The sequence below is a fragment of the Ostrinia furnacalis genome, unplaced genomic scaffold, assembly GCF_004193835.3.
Source record: "Ostrinia furnacalis isolate ACB-3 unplaced genomic scaffold, ASM419383v2 OfSCF7591, whole genome shotgun sequence".
NCBI lineage: Eukaryota > Metazoa > Arthropoda > Insecta > Lepidoptera > Crambidae > Ostrinia > Ostrinia furnacalis.
Window position 1 is genome coordinate 106,082 of NW_021137830.1, and position 21,681 is coordinate 127,762.

Consider the following 21,681-nt stretch of genomic DNA (forward strand, 5'->3'; position numbering starts at 1 on the left):
AGTATTATTTATTAAGACATTATCTCTGTTGCAGAAGGAAGCCTCCTCTTATCTTTGTATTATAAAATACGAGTATGTACATAGGTACATACTTATTTTTAGACCAGGAAATCCTAGACAAAATACCATAACTCAACAGTTTAAAACCTAATATTACATTTTCTGTGGTTTAACCACAGTTTAACTATACGGGTCCAGTGCAGATTGTTGACTACCAAGATGTAAGATGTGATAATGTAACCAAACCTTTGAGGAGGAGGAGGGTAACCAAATCGTTTTAGCGCTCACCAGTTAGCGCCACTGTAGGTAGAGTAAGGTCCTGTCCCTTGCTAGTAGCGAAGACAGTGGCACCAACTGGTGAGCGCTAAAGTGGTGGGAGGACTATCGCATTTGCACTCATCAAGATGGCGCCACTGTAGAGTAAGGTCCTGTCAATCGCCAGGGGTGCCAACTGTTGTATAAAAACGAGGGCTCATTGGTCCGGAGATTACCGCGTAGAGGTCCGATGGTCCGCCACGTGCCCGGCTCGCTTTTCCCGGTCATGATATTCGACACCCAGGAGCTCCACCGGTACATAAAGGTACTAAATGAGTAGTAAAAAAAGATGGCAACGTTTATTTAAAACAAGAAGTGATCCCCGACATCTTGACGTTTATGCCACCGCCGCTTGACTCTGCCATCTAGGTAAGTAGGAGGTACTACCACATTACTACTTATCTTTTATTTATAAAGCCTAGTTTACATTTATATGCAATGTGAAGTAAAAAAATACAATAACATTGCATTCTCTAAGGAATGAGTAAGAGATGAGAGTGATATCAGATGAACCAAATAAGAAAGAAAGAAAGAAAGAAAGAAAGATACATTTATTACAATGGACATCACACAAATACAGGCAATTACATAGACATGACAGTGGCACATAATAATAAAGAAGAAAAAATAAAAACAAGAGTAAACTGAGCAGTGCCACCCATTCACCAACAAGATGCCCACTGCAACGGGACCCCACTCAGCATATGCCGTGGCCCACGGTGACGAAGGCCACGGCGCTGGTTTTCAGTGTGCCCCATGCCGAGTGAGGGTCACGGACCATTGGTAAAATAAAAAATAAAATTGCTGCATAAAATTGTCTAGATAAACATACATAAATAGTAATGTTATAGCACCTAATACTTATGATAAAATATGTACCCAAATAGTACCTAAATAAGGTTTAAATGGTGACCTGGTAATGGTGACCTAGCTAGCCAATAGCCAAAACAAAAACGTGTGAAAAACCTATAGAATCCACACAATCAAGTCGTGTCGTGCATGAGTTGCAATTTGCTGTATATAATTATTATTTTTATCTACCATGGTAGTGTTTGCAATACTTTATTACATCCGCTATCTTTGGTTGAATACATAATACTGCTAGATAAATTAACTGGTATGCAGGTAAAAATTTAATAAAACATCCGGAAGATTAAAATATTTTATAGTTACTCCATTATGCCAGAAAAATCTTGGTTATCGTTGGAAAAGTATTGTCTTCTATTTAGATAAGGATAACCAGATAAAGGTTGTGACGAGAGTTTACGGAAATACGATGTAACATCTTAATTAAAATTAAAAGAACGTACTATGGTACGGGATTGATAATAATAATTATAATTACAGTTAGGGTTTTACTATTCCAAAATCCTTTCCCAAATACCAGAGTACATCGTGAATAATTACGTATTTTTTTGTAAAACTGCTAATTCAGCAATATCAAAATTCAATGGAAGGAGAAGCAATTGGAATATACTTGTTGGTACATATTTTGTGCTACAGGGGCTTAGCACAATGTATAGATTGTATAGGGTTTCTTAGATTTACTTTTTAGGTAACTATTATCTCTTATTATTATAGCAGGAGAAAAAGAGGCCATAGCACAGTCTTTCAGTTTAGTGAATGGTTCATTATCTTACAAATGATACGCTCCAAATAATCCTGAGCCCACGAGTGGCCGCGTTGATAGCAGCGCCAACAAAGTGCGTGCGCTCACCCGGAACTAATGTCTACATCCACAAAGACACACCAATTGGATATCAAATGAATGTTGGCCAAATGGAGGATTATCAGCTCCACCTAGGTCATAAAGATGAAGTAAAACTGTAAAAACTATTCAGGAAATAAACGACAAGTTTCCCTCTTGACTGACCCAATAATGTTAAATGCCTTTTCTATCAAAACATGAAATTCTTTGATTGTGTATGGCAAAAAGAATCTTCCTGATCTATATTTTGATGATTTTAAAGCCACATAGAGTATAATTTTACAGCAAAACTATGTATTTCGATTTCTAGAAACGAAACAAAAAGTTTCAGTAGTTTTGCACTAGCTAACTTTTCCCTGTAGTGTTTTTAGAGAAACCGTGACTGGAATTACCGGTTAAAATCCTACCCTTTCGTTGTTACCTTATTTTGAACGATATCCAGAAGAAATAAAGTTCAAAACCAATGTTTTCTATCTACATAAAGGGTTAAACTTGTGAGTTGTTTACCCTTACCTAAGGGAGTGACAAGTGACAGGCAAGACGTGATCTATGGTGCTAATTTATTTTGTGTACCATTTGTCTTGGTTCATCATCATCATTTTTTTCATCATTTCAGCCACAGGACGTCCACTACTGAACATAGGCCTCCCCCAATGACTTCCACATCGCACGGTTGGTAGCGGCCTGCATACAGCGCCTTCCCGCTACCTTTATCAGGTCATCGGTCCACCTTGTGGGTGGACGTCCCACGCTGCGTTTTCCGGTACGTGGCCTCCATTCCAGAACCTTGCTGCCCCATCGGCCGTCAGTTCTGCGTACTATGTGCCCAGCCCACTGCCACTTCAGCTTGCTGATCCGTCGGGCTATGTCAGCGACTTTAGTTCGTTTACGGATCTCCTCATTTCTGATTCGATCTCGTAAAGAAACACCGAGCATAGCCCTCTCCATAGCACGCTGTGCAACTTTGAGCTTCTGTATAAGGCCTATAGTGAGGGGCCACGTTTCCGAGCCATAAGTCATCACAGGTAACACACATTGGTTGTAGACTTTCGTCTTCAGGCACTGGGGTATTTTGGACGAAAAGATGTTGCGTAGTTTCCCGAACGCTGCCCAGCCGAGTTGGATTCGACGATTGACCTCCTTCTCGAAATTGGACCTACCTAGCTGGATCGTTTGTCCGAGGTAGACATACTTGTCAACAATCTCAAGAATCGAGCTCCCAACCGACACCGGGTAGGGCGCAACATGGACGTTCGACATAAGCTTCGTTTTGTCCATGTTCATCCGAAGGCCTACCTGTTGGGAAACTCGATTAAGGTCTTCGAGCATGGTGCCGAGGTCCTCCAGCGATTCTGCCATGACCACGATATCGTCGGCAAACCGAAGGTGAGTGATGTACTCGCCGTTAACGTTTATGCCGTATCCTTTCCATTCCAGGAGTTTGAAAGCGTCTTCCAATGCCGCGGTGAAGAGTTTCGGAGATATAACATCTCCCTGTCTTACGCCTCGCTGTAGAGGAATCGCCCTCGTGCTTTGCTCCTGTACTCGGACCGACATGGTGGCGTTTTTGTACAAGCACTTTAGTACCTCGATGTACCGATAGTCGATACGGCACCGCTGGAGAGACTGCAGCACTGCCCACGTCTCAATCGAATCAAAGGCCTTCTCATAGTCCACGAACGCCAAGCATAGTGGCAAGTTATACTCCTCAGTCTTCTGTATAACCTGCCGCAGCGTATGGATGTGGTCTATGGTACTATAACCTTTCCGGAAACCGGCTTGTTCGGGAGGCTGGAAGTCATCGAACCTACGTGCGAGACGATTCGTGATGACTCTCGAAAACAGCTTGTAAACATGGCTCAGAAGCGAGATGGGTCTGTGTTACCCTTTATTAATCTATCCATTTTATTTGTCAATGTGTAGAATACGAGCACTCGTTCGGATCTAGCCGAATTCTTTAATTAACTGATTTTCAAAAGTATGAGAATGCGTTTGCGATTTGGAAGTCGAGCGATTCAAAACTAAAGTACGGCCAACTAGCAGCGAAACAAAAGGTCGATACGACCCATCCTGTGTATTTGTCGTAATGTCTAGTTCTCCCGCCAAAATATGTCAAAGTCAGACGGGTTCACCCATGTCATTGGGATTGTTTACATTTGGTATCGCTTTTCGTTGGCCGTACTTTAAGTCTCTAGATGCCAAAGAGTATTCATACATGGTTAAGACACGAATCCTTTGGGTAGTTAGAAGTTGGCAACACAGGCGTATCTGACAATGGCAGACAGGATAGTAAGTTGTAGAATACAAAGCGAACAAACCTTACTCGTGGCAACCCTTTAGGGTGTTTTGAATTTGTGAACACAGATGCAGGCAGGGCATTCCACTCTTGTGCGCATTGTTAATAAGTAACACCCTTTAGACTCTAAAGTTTAGACTCAGTACATCTTTAAGTTTAAAGTCAGAACAGTTACTGTTATCACAATGATATGATATCAAACCATCTAGTTGCTAAAATTAGTTCTAAGAACAAAAAATTCTAGAACTCTCAAACTAAGCTAGATTATGGAAGATTACAAAGACTGAAAGCATCAATTTATCTTCTCCTTTTCAGGTTGTTTTACACAGCATTGTTTATCGCTCTGAAAAGGCCACCAAGCTCAAGTAGGTAAATATATTTCTAAATTCGTTTAACAATAAAGGTCCTCTGGCATCGGTTTACACATGAAATTCAGATGAAATATTGCCAATATTGGGTCAATCATCCAAATCATTGACCCAATCCAATCACTGTTTCCCCGCTAAAAGTGTCCAAACAGTTTGTTGTCACACTCCGCAGTGTGGTCTCGGCTTGCGTTGATAAAGGCAGGCATCAGTGTATTCAGTGTTGCCTGGTCCGGAGCGCTAGACAGACGCGAGTGGAGTGTTGTCATTGTGTTCAGTGGACTTATGCGATTGGCACGCGATGTCTAAAGTCAAGGTAACGAAATTGATATGGATTCGTCACAAAACAGATCCCCGATCGTCAGAAGTTTTGGAAGCTTGGGAGAATCATGAAGGTGTCATACGTGATTCGATTGTCACTGAAACTCAGCTAAAGTCTACAAATGAATGTGGTGCCAAATTAAATGGACTCAAATCTTGATTGTTTGTTCTGGTAGCGTCAAATAGTGTTAGAACACAGATAAAGTGTCCTAATAATAGTTAGTATCTAATTAAATCAAAATGAAATAAAGTTTAAAACTTACGACCAAAAATATTTACGTACACAGGAAAGACAAGGAAAACTGAACCTAAATAATCACACTTAATAGCCACAATTTACATTTTTGTTGTACCTTTTTGAGATACAAAAACAAAATAAACTTTTTTTCTTATAATATTAACACAAAATAGTAGAAAACAATTTAGTAAGCTTGGCAACATTATTCAAATGGTAGCTATTATTTTATTGTGAACTATTGAAGGTAGATTTAAATGGCAAAGTAACGAACATTTATAGTGTTTCAATTCATCTAGTCGCGCATTTGTATTCATATTTCGCCAAAGCTCTACTGGAGTATTATTATAATTAAATAAATAAATTAATTAATTAGTCAATCATAATAATTAGACAAAGCAATTAATTTTAATGAGTGTTGTGTGTTAATTAATAAATGAACATATGGGGAAAAGAAGCAAAAGAAAAACTATAAGAAGCCAGCGACCTAACGTATGTATTTTTATGTTTTACATTTCAATATTACGAATATTTCCTTTTGTTTTTAGTTTGCGTTTTTCTACATCATATTTTCAAAAAACCGTTCCTGCCTACCCGGGCCTTTGAAAGATCTAGGTATTCAAAACTACAAGGACAAAATGTAGACCGATTGTATTGTCACTGTTTTGCCTTCCATCTCTCTTCTCTTCGCATCTTCTTTCGAAACCAACATTATTGCTTGTAATGAAGAGGCATAAAGTTTTTGAATCTGATAAGAAAATATTCCCACCGCTCGTTCCCACCACTGCAACTCCTGTGTAGCCAGGATCTACAGTTTGACCGCTACAAAAACCCAACCAATAAAGGTCAAGTTTGTCCCGAGGGAAAGTTAAACTGTCATTAGACCCTGAATCTGATAAGTCAGAGTCCTAAGTCATTTAAATTTGACCTGCAGCTTGAGATTGGAACATGCTGCTTACTGATTTCATCTCTGCGATCTTTGACCCGGGTTCAAAATGGTATACATGTTACTGGGAAGGTACCTACGCTGAAAAAATGTGTAATGATTATTCACTTCCATTTGTTACTGCTATACAAAAGTGACTAGCAAATTGGGTGATTTCTACAACAATTCATGATAGATGTGAGCCGGCGACAAACACGTTTGTTTATTTCGTTCGTTAATTTATTTCTAGCATCACAGTAAGCCTAGTTGGGTCGGGCGGTTAATCAGTATGGATTGTGGTATGGACATGTATGAAAGTGCGCACATTACACCGATTTAGAGTCGGCCGATTCTTCATACAAATTAGAAACAGGCCCAACTATCGGCCAACTACTTAAAAATCGGTGGTCTGCGCCTAGGCTATTGTGGTCATGCAATAAAATTGAATTGAGTATTAAGTCTATTTTAAAAATTGACCACTCACCACATATTGCCAATCTATTTTTTTTCAATCGTCAGCTTCATTACCGAAGTTTGGCTTTGAAAGATAAAGTATTTTGAATACCCAGTCAATAAGCACTTTTAGAAAGTGCAGGTAGTTTCTCATTTGAAATAATAAAAATAAAACAATAGTGGCGATCAATAACGACTTGTAGCAATAAAATGGCGCTCGAAATAGTTGAGTTCCACACTTCGAATCTACTTTTTATGGCTTTATTAAGCCTAACATTGGTGCTCCGTTTAAACTAATTACTTGGTCCACGATGTAGATAAATGGTGTTGTGAAGTGGGTAATCGGTATGCTGCCCGCGTTTTTCATTATCCGAAAAGAACATTCAGTGAGCGCTACTTTTTCCTGGAAAACTGCCTTTTTTCCTGGAAAAGTACTTTTTCCTGGAGAAAGATGGCGGGTATTTGTAAGTCTGCTCTAACAGAATCTTGTAAACAAATCGTCGTCGATCACTGACACTATAAATATGTCTACAATAGTGAAATTTATTCTGTTTTCCCATCGTGATTTTCATTACTGTGGCTTCAGTGTGTTATTATTTTGAATCTAAAATGTCTTTGAATAAAAAATATTTTTTTATTTCTTAAAAAGGGTAAAGGGTAAATGTGAGATGTCTCTTTGAGAAAATTAATAACCCATTGAAAAGTTAAGGACTATGCAATACTACGGGGTAAACACCAAACCATGTAGGTACATGTACCATTCTACAAGTAAAAGATTTATTATAATCAGTCCAGTATTTACATAGATGATACCGTACAAACATAATTTTTTTATCTCTATACACATGCACGTATGCACGTAGCATCTTAATTCCGTACAGTTTCCACGTATTTCCTCAAGCCTTGATGACAAACCTAGTCCTTTATAACGTGACAGAACTACCAATGTGACTGCTGATTGTTTTCTTAATTACCTCCAACCGGTTAAATATACGAGGAAAGTGTCCCTCCGATACTTGAAAAAAGATCGCGTGACGATGGACGGTTCTTAATGAGTTAAAACACGTGAGGTTTATCTTGTAGAAACGTTTGTACAAATAGCTAAACACTGTGACTTATCTTTCGCCATTTGAATCGTCGTCATCGTCATTTCAGCCACAGGACGTCCACTGCTGTACATAGGCCTCCCCCAATGACTTCCACATCGCCCGGTTGGTAAAACACGGGACTATTCCCACCTCTCGTTCCCACCACTGCAACTCCTGTGTAGCCAGGATCTACAGCTTGACCGCCATAAAAACCCAACCAATGATTCAACCAATCGCCCGGTTGGTAGCGGCCTGCATCCAGCTCCTTCTTTTGAATATGTCATAAGTATTCTCCCAGAAAAATGTGTAGCCTGTTAATCGCGACTTATTATGTACATAAACGAGAGATTATGATTCTTTTGATACGACTAACTCCTCCTCGCTGATCAATTAGCCAAGATTTCGTTCTGTCACATAAAATCTTTAGCGCGCTTTTCCGACTAAAAACATTTTACATAGAAAGTGCCCGAATTGCCAAACTGAATAGGCAGTGTTGGGGGGGCGCACAAAAAACATTTTACTTACCTACTTATTAAAAAAAAAATGCCCGCAGAATTTCCGTACTAAAGAAGCAATGGGCGGGGCATGTAGCTCTTAGCACTGATAGCCGTTGGGTCAAAAATGTAGCTCGTAGCACTGCCTGTCCATCCATATTTAAAGAAGCAGTGGCCGGGGCACCTAGCTCGTAGCACTGTTAGCCGTTGGGTCAAAAAGTTCTCGAATGGTGACCACAGACCGGAACGAGTAGTGTAGACAGGCCTCCCACTCGGTGGACCGAAGATCTGGCGAAGGTCGCGGGATACGCCTGGATGCGGGCAGCGCAGAACCGGTCGTTGCAAAAATCTCTGAAGAGTTGTCCCGAAGAGGAGGATTCCGTCAACTGGGACCGCAATTAACTGGGACCGCGGTCCCAGTCGCCGGATGCGTAAAAATTAAATAATTTTCTTCCGGCGACTGGGACCACTCATGGATTTTAGTACTGTACCAATTTTGGATTCAATAATATTTTCTTTTAAGTTATCTATGAGTGGTCCCAGTCGCCGGAAGAAAAATTTTTTTTTTATGGATCCTGCGACTGGGACCGCAATTAACTAGGACCGCGGTACCAGTCGCCGGATCCATAAAAAAAAAAAAATTTCTTCCGGCGACTGGGACCAAAGCCTCCCGAAGAGGACGTTTTTTGGTTTGAAATTTGAATTGGGCGAAATGATAGTTTCTCCAAACAACAAGACACAGTTTATTCCATAATAATACTATTTCATCCGAGTCCATAATAGCCTATTAGTCTTAAAAAAAGTTTCAGGAACTGTTGACCTTTTTGTTTTAAATAACTTTGGAAACAGTCAAAAACCTATTTACCTACATACAAGTAAAACACATAGAAAATCTTCAACTGTGTCAGTAAAGTATGGATGGCTTTGTTCCGGTCACGGTCATTGGTAACTAAAAGTACTCGTACGTGTACATAAAGGAAAATATGTAAAACAAAATTGACGTGTCGCTATATTGAATATTGTGATTTTTTTTTATACATCACAAATCAGGTATTTGATTGCAATCGCACCCGATGTTAAGTGAGATGGAGTCTTGGATGGTACAAATCTGCCCCGTTAGTGCCTGTTCACTCTCGCCTTGAAGAGGCCCGGATTATAATGGTCGGGAAAGACAGGAACAGGCACAAGGCAGTGAATTTCAGTCCCTAGCTGTTAAAAAGATAATTATGATGTTCAAAAATAACTGTTGCTTGTCGCATTCCACCGTATCTCGTGCAGATTCAAGCCGGATTTGCTTACACGCGTCGTGTTGCATTAGAAGCATATTTGAAACATTATCTATCTTAGACGATACGCCATAAAAATTGATAATCTAGATCTGCCAGTGAAAATGCCATCAAAAGCTGTCCAGCTGTTTTGGAGATAAACTGAAACAAAAAGACAGAAAAGAAAACAAGGCAGAATAAGTATCCTACGAGTAACATAGTACTACATAACGTTACGAAACTGCAGGATAGAATTAGTTCTGTACAAAATATGATGATACATGAATGACTTTATACAATTCCGTACTTACCTACCTACTATGTAGTTTAGTGTGATGATTTTAGATTATTTAAAGTGTATTTTGTACCTTGATTATAACATAGGCCTGTGATATTTGTCGTGTACCTACATTTGTTCAAAACGTTCGTTCGTTTGTCTAAGATGTGACACTTTTGAGGCCTTCGCTTTATTTCAAGTTAAACTACCTACTTAGAATCAGGCCATGATATTATGATCTATTTTGGCTTCATTATCACCAGATATACAAAGATTATTTGGATAATGTGCCAGGGGTGTGCAGTAAAACACCTTATTGACTTCCCTCTACCCATGGACTGCGCAGATGCGTTATCCCTAATACATAGATTTTTCTTCTTGATTGCCTTTAATGTACCTTATCTGTAAGTCATCAAGTAATCCTACAACCTGTTAAAGAACAAACACAATAACTATTTAAATCCTAGGCCACTTAATTCTCAACTAGAAAAGCCACGAGCCCACGACTTATAATCACAATAGATGCGCATAACATAAAAAGTAGCAGTCACGGTTCCAGGAACAATGTAGGGCAGACACGCGCGCTGGGATCGAGTTACACTTCCCACTTCCCTCGATGCTTCTAGTAGTGACAGATGAACAGATAAAATGCTGCTTCTGGAATAATACAATAATTTAGGTACCGTAATTAAATTATTAGTACCTATTTGTTTTTGGGATCAAGGTAGAGGTTCCCACTTCCCTTGATGCTTCTGTAGTGATAGATGGACGGATAAATTTCTGCGTCTGGAATGATACAATATTAATTTTTATAGGACCTACGGCTTTGTCAGATCGGGTAATTACGCATTTAAATTATTCGTATTTATTTTTGGGATCGCGTTATAACACTTACCTCTTCTCTACTGATAGATGGACATGTAAAATTCTGCTTCTTAAATAATCATGTAACAACAATGAAATGGTTATTTATTGTGCATAAAGCGACCTGGATCAAGTAAATATAAAAACGCTTATAAATTCGTCCCTTACAGTTTTTTAAAGTTCGTCCATTTGTTGATTAATTAATTATTTATTTGATTCTTTTACAAAGGTTCGTGCTGTTGCCGTTGAGATGATGGTTGTGCCATTTTCCTCATTTATCTTTCATCGCCTATCATTCTTCGTTTAGAGCATAGAGGAGATGAAGTAGAAAAAGAATTGTTTCAAATCTCATAAAGCTTTCATTGTTTCCCAATTTTGAAAAAGTTGTACTTAAACTTACAGGATACTTGTTTTAAATCTCGTCACAAACAAAAGCGTCGTTTTAGTCCCTCTATTTGAGATACAGCGTTCGCGTGCTCGCGTAAGTGGGCCTAATTTGTGCCGCTGCATCCGAGAACATCCTGTGCATGTGGGATTGGAAAGGGATTGTGATGTGGGCACCAATCTCGGCCAACACATCACTTTGTGTTGATAAATAAGCCCAACATTATGCTTCTTCTCAGCACTGGACCATTTATTGTCCCTAAGCAGTGGTAGGCTTAGATTAATAAAACCTAGATGGATAGTCTTCATACAAACGCTTCGTCAAGAGTGAGGCAAAAATCTTATGTCATTAGTGTTAATTTTGTTGGGGAGTGTAGACAGTGAAGGCGATTTTCCCGAAAGTAGGGAAATTTTTAATACTTACGTTTTTAATTATTTTATAATTAACAAAAACAAAACGCATCATTTACTTACTTATTTATTGAATTCAAAGTATCTACCTAATAACAATAAGATAAATCGACTTAAAAGTCTCGATTTCATAAAAAATAGTACGAGAGCCCACGACCAAAACCATGTCTCATAGCAATACGGCAAAAACCCTATAAAATCGTTAGATTGTATGATTCTGAACCCGACTAGGTGTGTAGTAACGGTCGAAAGTGTAGCAACTGCGTTTCTGCTGTTTCAAAAAAAAAAAGACAGTCGGTATTATAGCAATACGTCTGATAGTGAAAATGTACATAGATTTTATAATTGTATTACGAAAAAGTTTGTTTTCAGACATTTTGCGCGTAGCATATAGCCTGAGCGAATTTTTGAAAATGTCAACAAATTTAGCCGACCTGTATACCTTTACGGGTTTGCGCTACACCACTAACGTCTGAAAAATATGTTTCCGGTATCTCAGAACTATCATTCAACTACAGTCTGCAAATCAGACATATTGCTATGATGCAGTTCGGTAAAATTCTTTGACAATTCGGTCAGATCAAACGCTACGCGGAAAATGTCTGATATTGTTTTTTTCGAGTTCAGGATAATCGTATTTATCGATTTGATGCGGTTTTGGCCGTATTGCTATGAGACAAAAATTTTGGTCGTGGGCTCTCGTACTAAAAGGAAGTGTATTTGTACGGCGAACAATTGGGAAATAAATTTTCTTGTTACTGGTATCATTACCGTATTTAATTTTTGAAAGCCAAATTAAAGCAAAATACGCGTCGAATTGTAGTACTTACTTATGAAATGTAACACTGGTCACTTTCTTTCGTTTTTCTGATGTATTTTAGACACCCTTTCACAGCACAAACCATTATAATTAATTAAAATTCGTCGGACGTGTTTACCAATTTTTCACTTTGACAGTTCATGTGACGTTTACGGGTAAGCCGTGCCGGCTCCCAGGGCCGGATCGTGAATTTGTGGGGCCCTGGGCTGAAACTACTTGGGGGCCTATCTTAGTACTTACTCAACTAATAGCCATGCCAAAAAAATGTTTCTATAATGATATATTATTATTCTTATACATACAGTGTGAGTCACGATAAAGTGCACATATGAAAATAGGTGAAATTAGACATATTTTTATCGACAAAAAAGAGGTCAAAAAATTTTTGATTTTTTTTTTCTGCCAATTACTTACGTTAGGTAACGTAAGGGCCCCGGGGTTACAAGGGGCCCCCAGATCCCGCTAAAAAGTAGGCAATAATTTGAAAAAAAAAAAAAAAATAGTTGTCTGTAAAGTCGGTTTACGGACGATATTTTTACGTGACAACGTCATAAGAAAATATTGATTAAAAATTGCATACTAAATTTTTGAGATTTTTTTTATTTATTTTTTTCTGTCAATTACTTCTTGTAAAGAAAACGTAATAACTTTTAAACTAAGAGGTATATCCTGATAAAATAAAAACAGTAACAATGCTAAATAACAGGCGATACTAAAAAAATACATAAAATGCCCAGAAAATGCCAACAAACAATAAAAAATTATGCTTTTTAAACAAAACTGCTTTTAAATTCGTGTTTTTTTGGTTATTTGATAAATTTCTCCAAAAAATGCCCCCATAACAGGTGGTTTTTATTACTTTGTATTATTCTCTATCGTATTAATTTTGTAAAATCGGAAGTCTCTATCCCTATCACAACATTTGCTATGATCGTTTGAACAAAGGCCTGCCACCACATTATTCTCCGCTACAGGTAGAGACAATTTTAATTTTAACTAAAATGCTTATTTTACTTCGAAATCTTTTGTTTTTATTTGAAATGAAAAATATTTATGCGAGCTAGGCAGTTACGCATCCCAAACATTTTTATCTTTTAAATAATCATCGACTTTATAGTAGCCCTTTTTCATTAAGGTAGGGTAGACCGGGTACAATAGTACCACGGGTCAATAGTACCATTGGCGATATNCCCTGGTCTACCCTACTTTTAATATGTGCTTTGAATTTATGAATGGGTAGTTCTACAACAGTTTGTGGTAATTTATTAAATAATTTAATACATTTCCCCATAAATGAATTCCCAATCTTATGCAGTCTGAAATTTGGAACGGCAAGTTTATTTTTGTTTCTTGTATTAAAGTTATGCAAATCGCTCTTTTTCGTGAATTGCTCTATATTTTTGCGAACATATAAAAGGTTTTCATAAATGAACTGTGAAGCTTGTCAGTATGTTAATTTCCTTAAAAAATTATTTCAAGGAAAATCGGGGTCCAAGGTTATAAATGGCCCGCACTGCTCTGGCTGAGCCCCACAACAATATGCCGTATGACATTATACTGTGAAAATAGCTAAAATATACTAGCCTTGCCGTTTCAATGTCAGTTAATTGCCTTATCTTTCTCACTGCAAAAGCAGCCGAACTGAGCCTTTTTGACAAAGTTTCAATATGAGGACCCCACTCAAGTTTAGCATCTAAAGTGATTCCCAAGAATGTTGTGGAATTTATGCTATTTAATGGTTCATTCTTAACCATTAATTGCGTGGAAACCTGCCTCACATTAGGTAAGCTAAATTTAATGCACTTAGTTTTATTTGCATTTAAGTTTTAACAATAAGTTGTTAACAGTGAACCAATGTAGAACCTGTGAGAGTGTATCATTAATATCGTCAAAATTTACCTTACCTCTATAATATCGTCCGTAAACCGACTTTACAGACCACTTTTTTTTCTTCTTTTTTTTTTTCAAATTATTGCCTACTTTTTAGCGGGATCTGGGGGCCCCTTGTAACCCCGGGGCCCTGGGCTGCAGCCCAATCAGCCCATAGGTAGATCCGGCCCTGCCGGCTCCCTAAAAACTGCCTCACCTTTCGTGCATTGACTATCTATCTAGGCTTTATTAATCTAAGGTGGTAGGGTTAATGCTGGGACGTGTAAAAGTGCTTTTTAAAAGCTTACTTGCAAAAATATAATGAGAATTATGAGTTTTTATGTAGGACTAATCTATGCCCGCGGCTTTGCTTGAATTTCAGGCTCCCATGGAAAGATTTAAACGCGTGCGGGTTTCTGATTGAAGAAGCGAGATCTATCGACAGAAAACTATACTACGTTTTCCTTGCCTCAAAATGTCTCTGTACTTTCCGACTGAGTCTTTCATTTTATAGGCAACAACTTTCGTATTATTAGTATTTATCTGGAGTTATGATTTTTCAAATGAAAAACTATTCGATTTTCGCTCTATTTTCGCTTGTAGGCGACCTACATTTTATTTCATAATGGAGACACAGACATTTTTAGAAAAATCACGGATTTTTGTACACTACACCTTACACATTGTAAACTCATCACATCAACGTCATAAACTTTAGTCGTTTATTTATCAAGTGACTACGACAGTGCCGATAAACACTGCAATCTTATATGACTTCACGTTTATTTATTTTTGCAATAAACCACACCAACGTAGTGGACGTGTATACTGAAATCAAATCAATGTGGGACAGCTGTTTGTTGTTCTAACAATAATCGCGATACGTTCACAAACTGTCCACAGTAGATTTAGCATCAGTAGCCCCACTTTGGCAGTTAATTGTTGGACCGAAGTAATGCTTCCTAAAGAGTGAAAATGATTTACGAAAGATTTTTGACCACAGTCAAACCATGGAAAGGTCGTACTTTATAAAATCACGATGGGTTATTTTCTGGGAAAACAGTACGTTGACTATTGAATACATCATGACACTTAAAATCCGTCGTTCACATAGTAGCATGATCTATCTTACCAGAGGTAAAATGATAAGAGATTTAGCACATAGTTCTACACTCCCAACAGTACCAACACTGCACTGTAGGCGTAGAATAAGCTTTTATCGCGTCATTTTGTCAATTTTACGCGATAAACCTATACGTTTGTTGTCTAAAATCATCGATAAGATTTTATCACGAGCCCGGCTGGTCGGATAACTTGGAGAGGCCTGATATTTAGCATATTTTTGCCTTACTCGCCTTTAACGGTTTCCCGGTAAGAGTGGAAGTGGTCCTATCTTTATTCTGCCGGAACCACACCATCATTGTGGCCACAAAGTTTTTCTACATAGTATTATTACTGTAATATATTACACCAGTGGTTCCCAAAGTTGTCTGGGCTACGACTTATCTAATACAAGTTCCCAAACTCGGGACCCACCTATAGGAAATTTAATCGTTACCAATATACCTAAATAAAGGACTCGGTTCAGTAGGGTGGTGTGTCGTTCTACAGGCAGGGCCCACTTAATGTTCGCTCGGGACCCACCACTGGGTCGCGACCCATAGTTTCGGAAACCCTGTTACACCAAGATAAGTATTAGGAAGCAGACCTACTGCCTGTACTTTAATTATGGCAGCACACAATAATAAATATTAACTGTTCTCTTTACGCCACGAAATGGCAGTTTTCTCTTACAAATTGGTTTTATGTCTCTTTTGTAAATGGCGTTATGTAAAGCAATGTTTAGTTGCGACACTAACCAAGGAAAATAAATCAAATGCAAAGTGTGTTATAAAAATAAATTGAAGTTCGAGTAGATGGAGCCATTGGTGCGTGTGATTTGTTTAAAAAATAATTTGACAAAACAATGTATGTTAAGTTTATCAAGGATCTTAATTGCTATCGTTTCGTAGGTAGGTAATTATTTATTTATTCGTTTATTTGCTGATACCTACTTACTTCAGATTATTAACAAAGTGTAGCATAATTACAAAACTTAACATAATATCTGGTTGATGGTAGGTATCTCGTCATAAGTATTTAATTCTCTGCTTAGTTTAGATATAGGATTTATGCAATAACTCCGTCATTGTGTAAATTCACAATAACACTTTTGTATAGCTTTTTTAATAAAAACCAAGCAACGCAGTAACACTTCAGTTTTATTATCCCACTAAAATCTTTATCTAAACCCGTCTAAACCAGATAATAAAAGAAAAATCTGCAAATCCCAAAGAAAAGTACGTGATCAAACACTGCTTTCCCATTATACGAGTACACTAAGATTGGGTGTTGGTAAACAAAACAATGTCTTTGTTTTTTGTTTTTCTATTTGCACTTTGTTTTCGTGAAGAATCGCTCGTTCTGCCACTCGACCTATTCTTTATTTAGGGCTTCTTTCATGGTAAACAGGGTTGGTTGTTTACATAAGAATGGGGGTTCTTTCGAAAACTTTTACTTTGGGTAAATAAGTTAAAATAGAAGCTTATTAACACAATAAAGAGGCTTTTCGTTGTGCGAAAAGAGACCTTTTTGAATTTGTTATGGGTCTAAAATATCTTCTCTCTGCATGACATTTTTCTAAATGTCTATTATAAATTATACAGTCATCATTCAGGCGCTAGATAGCTACCTACCCACAAGACCCACATCTTTCAATTACAGATTCTGAAAATACTGACCGATTTTTCAGGCGCTGTTTCCCGTCAGCAATTTCTCACATCATGGTTCCTAATAAACAATGTTAGGGTTCATGTTAAGAAGATTAAATAGCTTCTCTTGTCTCTTCAATCATTCAGAACTAACTTTAAACTTTTTCCCCTAAATTGAATTACCTACTTACAAAGTTACAACATAAGGTACGATAATAAACTGGTACTTTCCTTCATAAATATGCGTAAATCTAACGAGGGCAAAGCCCGCATACTTATATCAAATAGTAGTTACATAAAATATGTAGGTATAAAGCATACAAAACAATGCCCAGCCCCATTCAGCTGTTTTCAGATTGGTCATTAACGCCATTAATAAGTTGATAATACGTGTCGCATTCAAATCACAGGTCACAACGTTTTCTGAAATGACTTATGTCAACGAATCTATACTGCTAAGCTGAAGAGTTTGTTTGTATGCTTGAACGTGCTAATCTCAGGAAAAAAAATTGTGTTGGATAGGCTGTAGGTACATAAATAATATCAACCTCGAGCCAATAGGGGCGGAGCAGTAAAGAAAAATGTTGCAAAATCGGGAAATATTATTCAAACTATTATCAGTAGAATGAAGTGCATTTTATGATGATAGTATGATTGGAAGCTGTTAAAGTATACAAAACAAACACATTCACATGGCTTTATGTGTTACGATGATGCCATAAACGTAAAACAAAGACGTCATTATGAGATTAACAATACGAATTGTAATTAACAATTGACACAAGTGGCTGTACTCGCATTAGAGCTACCACACATCGTGGCAAGAGTCAAGTGTTACAGAACTAATTGTGAAACAAAACAACCTAAATTAATATTGATCCATCAAAGATCTTAACGATGGTAGTTGATGTTGATCTTAATGATGGTGTTGGGTACAGTAGCTGTACTACTACGAGTACAACTTTACCCAAACTAAGCATTACCATATCACAGATGTACTTTAAATACATGTACTCGTACTTACCTTACACAGGAATTAATTATGTAGCAATCATCATCATCATTTTCAGCCATAGAACGTCCACTGCTGAACATAGGCCTCCCTCAATGATTTCCACAATTGCCGGTTGGTGGCGGCCTGCATCCAGCGCCTTCCCGTTACCTTTATGAGGTCGTCGGTCCAACTTGTGGACTATGTAGTATGTGTATGTAGCAATACTAGATAATAATATGTTTTTGTAAACAAAGGTGGGACGTCCACCTACAAGGTGGACCGACGACATCGTAAAGGTAGCAGGAAGCGCTGGACGCAGGCCGCTACCAATCGGTCAACATGGAAAGCATTGGGGGAGGCCTATGTTCAGCAGTGGACGTCCTATGGCTGAAATGATGATGATGATGATGATGATGAAACAAAGTTTTAAATATTTTATTATGCATTCAACCTGCAGCCTTTTTCGTAGTAGTTCGTAGTAGTTTTCGATATTTTTCGTAGCAATGGTCGAACGTCCTACTCGTTTGTTTAAAATCGAACTATAACATTTCAGCTAGTTCCTACTATTAAAGTCTGAGTCTGAGTAAGGCCCGAATGACGAGTATCTAGTTAAATTAACAAGTAGATACTTGGCGATACTAATATAATGTTTTTTATAAGTAAGGCGTAGGCTGTAACAAGTTCAAACTACCTTAGAAGCTGCTTTTCTGGTGGAATGCACTGTAATGAGTCTCGATTGACCACGTAGGTTGTATTCAATAGTTTTAGGCTGAGTTGCACCACCCCACTTATCTGTAACTATTTTTTGTATGGAGTTTGACAGACTTTTGAAGTTTGTTATACTTAGATAAAGAACGATGGTGCAACCCAGCTTTAATGTGTATTATTTAAAAAACTTTCTTTTCCTCTGTCCATGACTTCATTAAGCGCAATAAATACACCAAACTATGAAACTATACCATATTGCTCACTCACGTGGAATTGCATCGTGTTGACAATACAGCATACAGCCGCCACAGTCCAAGTAATTTGGCGCTAGTACGTGTCGCACAATAGTAATTGTCCAGCAAATGATTATGTTCCAATCGAGTGACGAAAATAATACTTAGTTATTTTCGTCAGATTTGTTTTTGAAAGTGTCAAAATTTTGATTGAATCAAATCTGAAATGGGAAAAACTGGGTACAATAATTTTAGAGAGTAGTTTTAAAAGTGACGATTTTGCTTTTTCTTTGCTAAAGCTGATTTTTCAGGACAAAAAAGTTGACTAGTTAGGAGGGCATTAATTTCCATATTACATATGCACTTCTGTCCGGTGTTGAAATTGAAATAACCACATAATTATCCTTATGAATCAAACAAAAAAAAATACTTTTAGTTTGTGTTAATTTGTGGACAGTGATAAGCAATATGTATAAGAATTACCTATAAAAAACATAACCCTCCTTCTGTCGCAGTCGGGTAAAAAGCTATATGTAGGTAGGTATACGTCTACTAGTTGCGGGCACGGACCAGAATAATTTCAATTCTTTGATTTAGGTTGTTTTTTAACTACTTTAAACTTCCCCTTTCGAAGTCGGTGAAAATAATAGTGCTACTGAATAGCGACATCTACAGCTATTTTATTTACCTCCATCTTATTAAGTTTATAGTACTTCGTTTCGCGTATCACTCATAGATGGCGTTATATCTGTATCTGTTAGCAATAGAAAAACAACTTTAATATTTTGTACCGTTAAACCTGTGGTTAAACACACAATTTACAGCAGCTTCTGTTGTATACTCCTTTTCGAACTTAGGTACTTACTTACTTTCATGGAACTGAGTATTATGGGAAATCGAACCTAGAGTAGAGAGGGTTAAACGTCTCAACCACTGGACATTGGGCTTAGAAATTAACGCCCGTATTCACAAACGATGCTTGCTTGTGAAGCAGGAAATCGAACGCACAGAGTTGAATCGAGCTCTATGATTGGTTCGTGTGTCACCCTGTGCGTCCACGCGCACTGTGAGACCTCATAGTAATGTTTGTGAATACGGGCGTAAGACTACTAAGTACTAAAACGTTGAAACTCGTTGGTTGAAACTTAAAAATTCTGACTTTGAGACAGTGCAATTGAATTGACACCTGACAATCTGGCAAGTTAACCAATTTAGGTTCGCATGATGAGCAAGTAGACTTATTTAACGGTTAACGAAACTACAGGTCAGTGACGCTGTACAAGGAACGCAACGGCATATCAACGTTAACACTGTATCTTATGGAGTCGTAATAAGAGCTAGTTTTCTATAAAAATGTAGAGTCAGGTGTGCTGTTTTTTGAGATGCGATCTGAATATGGGTCTTATGTATTCCCGTATTAAGATTTTTGTTTTATTTGTCAAATGACGTCATTACTAAAATTATACACAATAACTGGCAGCATTACCATTATGTATTACTAGCTTTCCGCCCGCGGCTTCGCCCGCGTGGAATTTTGTCTGTCACAGAAAAACTTTATCGCGCGCGTCCCTGTTTCAAAAACCGGGATAAAAACTATCCTATGTTCTTTCCCGGGACTCAAACTATCTCTATGCCAAATTTCATCAAAATCGGTTGCGAGGTTTAAGCGGGAAAGCGTAACAGACAGACAGACAGACAGACAGACAGACAGACAGACAGACAGACAGACAGACAGAGTTACTTTCGCATTTATAATATTAGTTGGGATAGTTGGGATGTGGCTTTACAATTACTGTCCTACTAAAAAACTTATATTTGACAATAGTTGGATTCTTCGTAAATATTTGACAAGATAGCTATAATTAATAAATAAAAAAATAAAATAATCTTCATAAAAAAAAAAAAAATTCTCAAGCTTTTAATTTGTACTTTTTGTACTTATTAACTCATACCCGAACTAAATGGTAAGGCAAAATACATTAGCTGACGTTCCCAATGAGGATCAGTACTGTTGTAGAAAATTCAATAAAACTAGTATCTACGTTAATCTTTAAGACATAAGAAAGATATATCTTTTTGAATTATCCAAATCGGACCATTACTTACGAAGATATTAAGTAATTAACATAGGCCGTTTTTGCCGCTAAAAGACAACGTACGCAGGGCCGCGTGACGTCATTATATCCGAATCGAGCGCAGCCGGCGTACTATTGGGATGGAAAATATTTTTTTCCAGCTAAACTATCAGTTTTAGAAAAAAACTTTTAATAACATTTATTCATCAAAATAAAGTAACCTATCGACCAGTAATTTTTAAAAATAAAGATTGTGAAAAATAAGTATCGCTATGTCCAAAAACCACATTTTTATAGGATTCGATGGAATGCGGAGACGCGGTTGGGGTGAGTGTAACTTTATGATTGTTTGTATTGAACATAATAATACATAATATGAGTGCTAATACCCAGTTTCTGGCCTGGGGGGGGGGGAGACCCTATCGCGTCTCCGCGCCGCGTTCCATTGAATCGTATGAGCGTATGGATTTTTTGCGATATTTTTCACAATATCTATTTTAAAAAATTACCTTACGATAGCTTACTTTATTCTGATGAATAAATGTCATAACAAGTTTTTCTCTAAAACTGATAGTTTGGCTAGAAAAAAATATTTTCTATCCACGCAGTACGCCAGCAGCGTTCGGATCGGATATAGTGACGTCATCGGTCCCGCGCCGGGCGGTCAGTGAACTTTTTTAGTAATTTGGCCATAACTTCGTCAATTTTTGTCGTAGAACAAAAATTTTTGGACTGTATATTAAGGATTTCTTAGACCTATAAATCTGCATTCACAGCTAAAAATCGAAATGATCCTCATTCAATGAATGAAAAAAAAAGACGCCTTTTATT

General features: G+C 37.7%; 1 protein-coding gene across 2 annotated transcripts in view; it reads left to right on the top strand.

Annotated features, from left to right (window-relative positions):
• The first annotated feature begins 5,527 nt into the window (after positions 1-5,527).
• LOC114365464 (angiotensin-converting enzyme) overlaps positions 5,528-21,681 on the top strand; it is a 35,118-nt gene continuing 18,964 nt past the window's right edge. The window contains exon 1 of one of the 2 annotated variants that reach the window (XM_028322047.1): positions 5,528-5,732. In XM_028322047.1, the coding sequence (XP_028177848.1) occupies positions 5,685-5,732 (48 nt within the window). In that variant the 5' untranslated portion in view covers positions 5,528-5,684. The remainder of the gene's footprint in view (positions 5,733-21,681) is intronic. The other variant, XM_028322046.1, reaches the window with a different exon arrangement.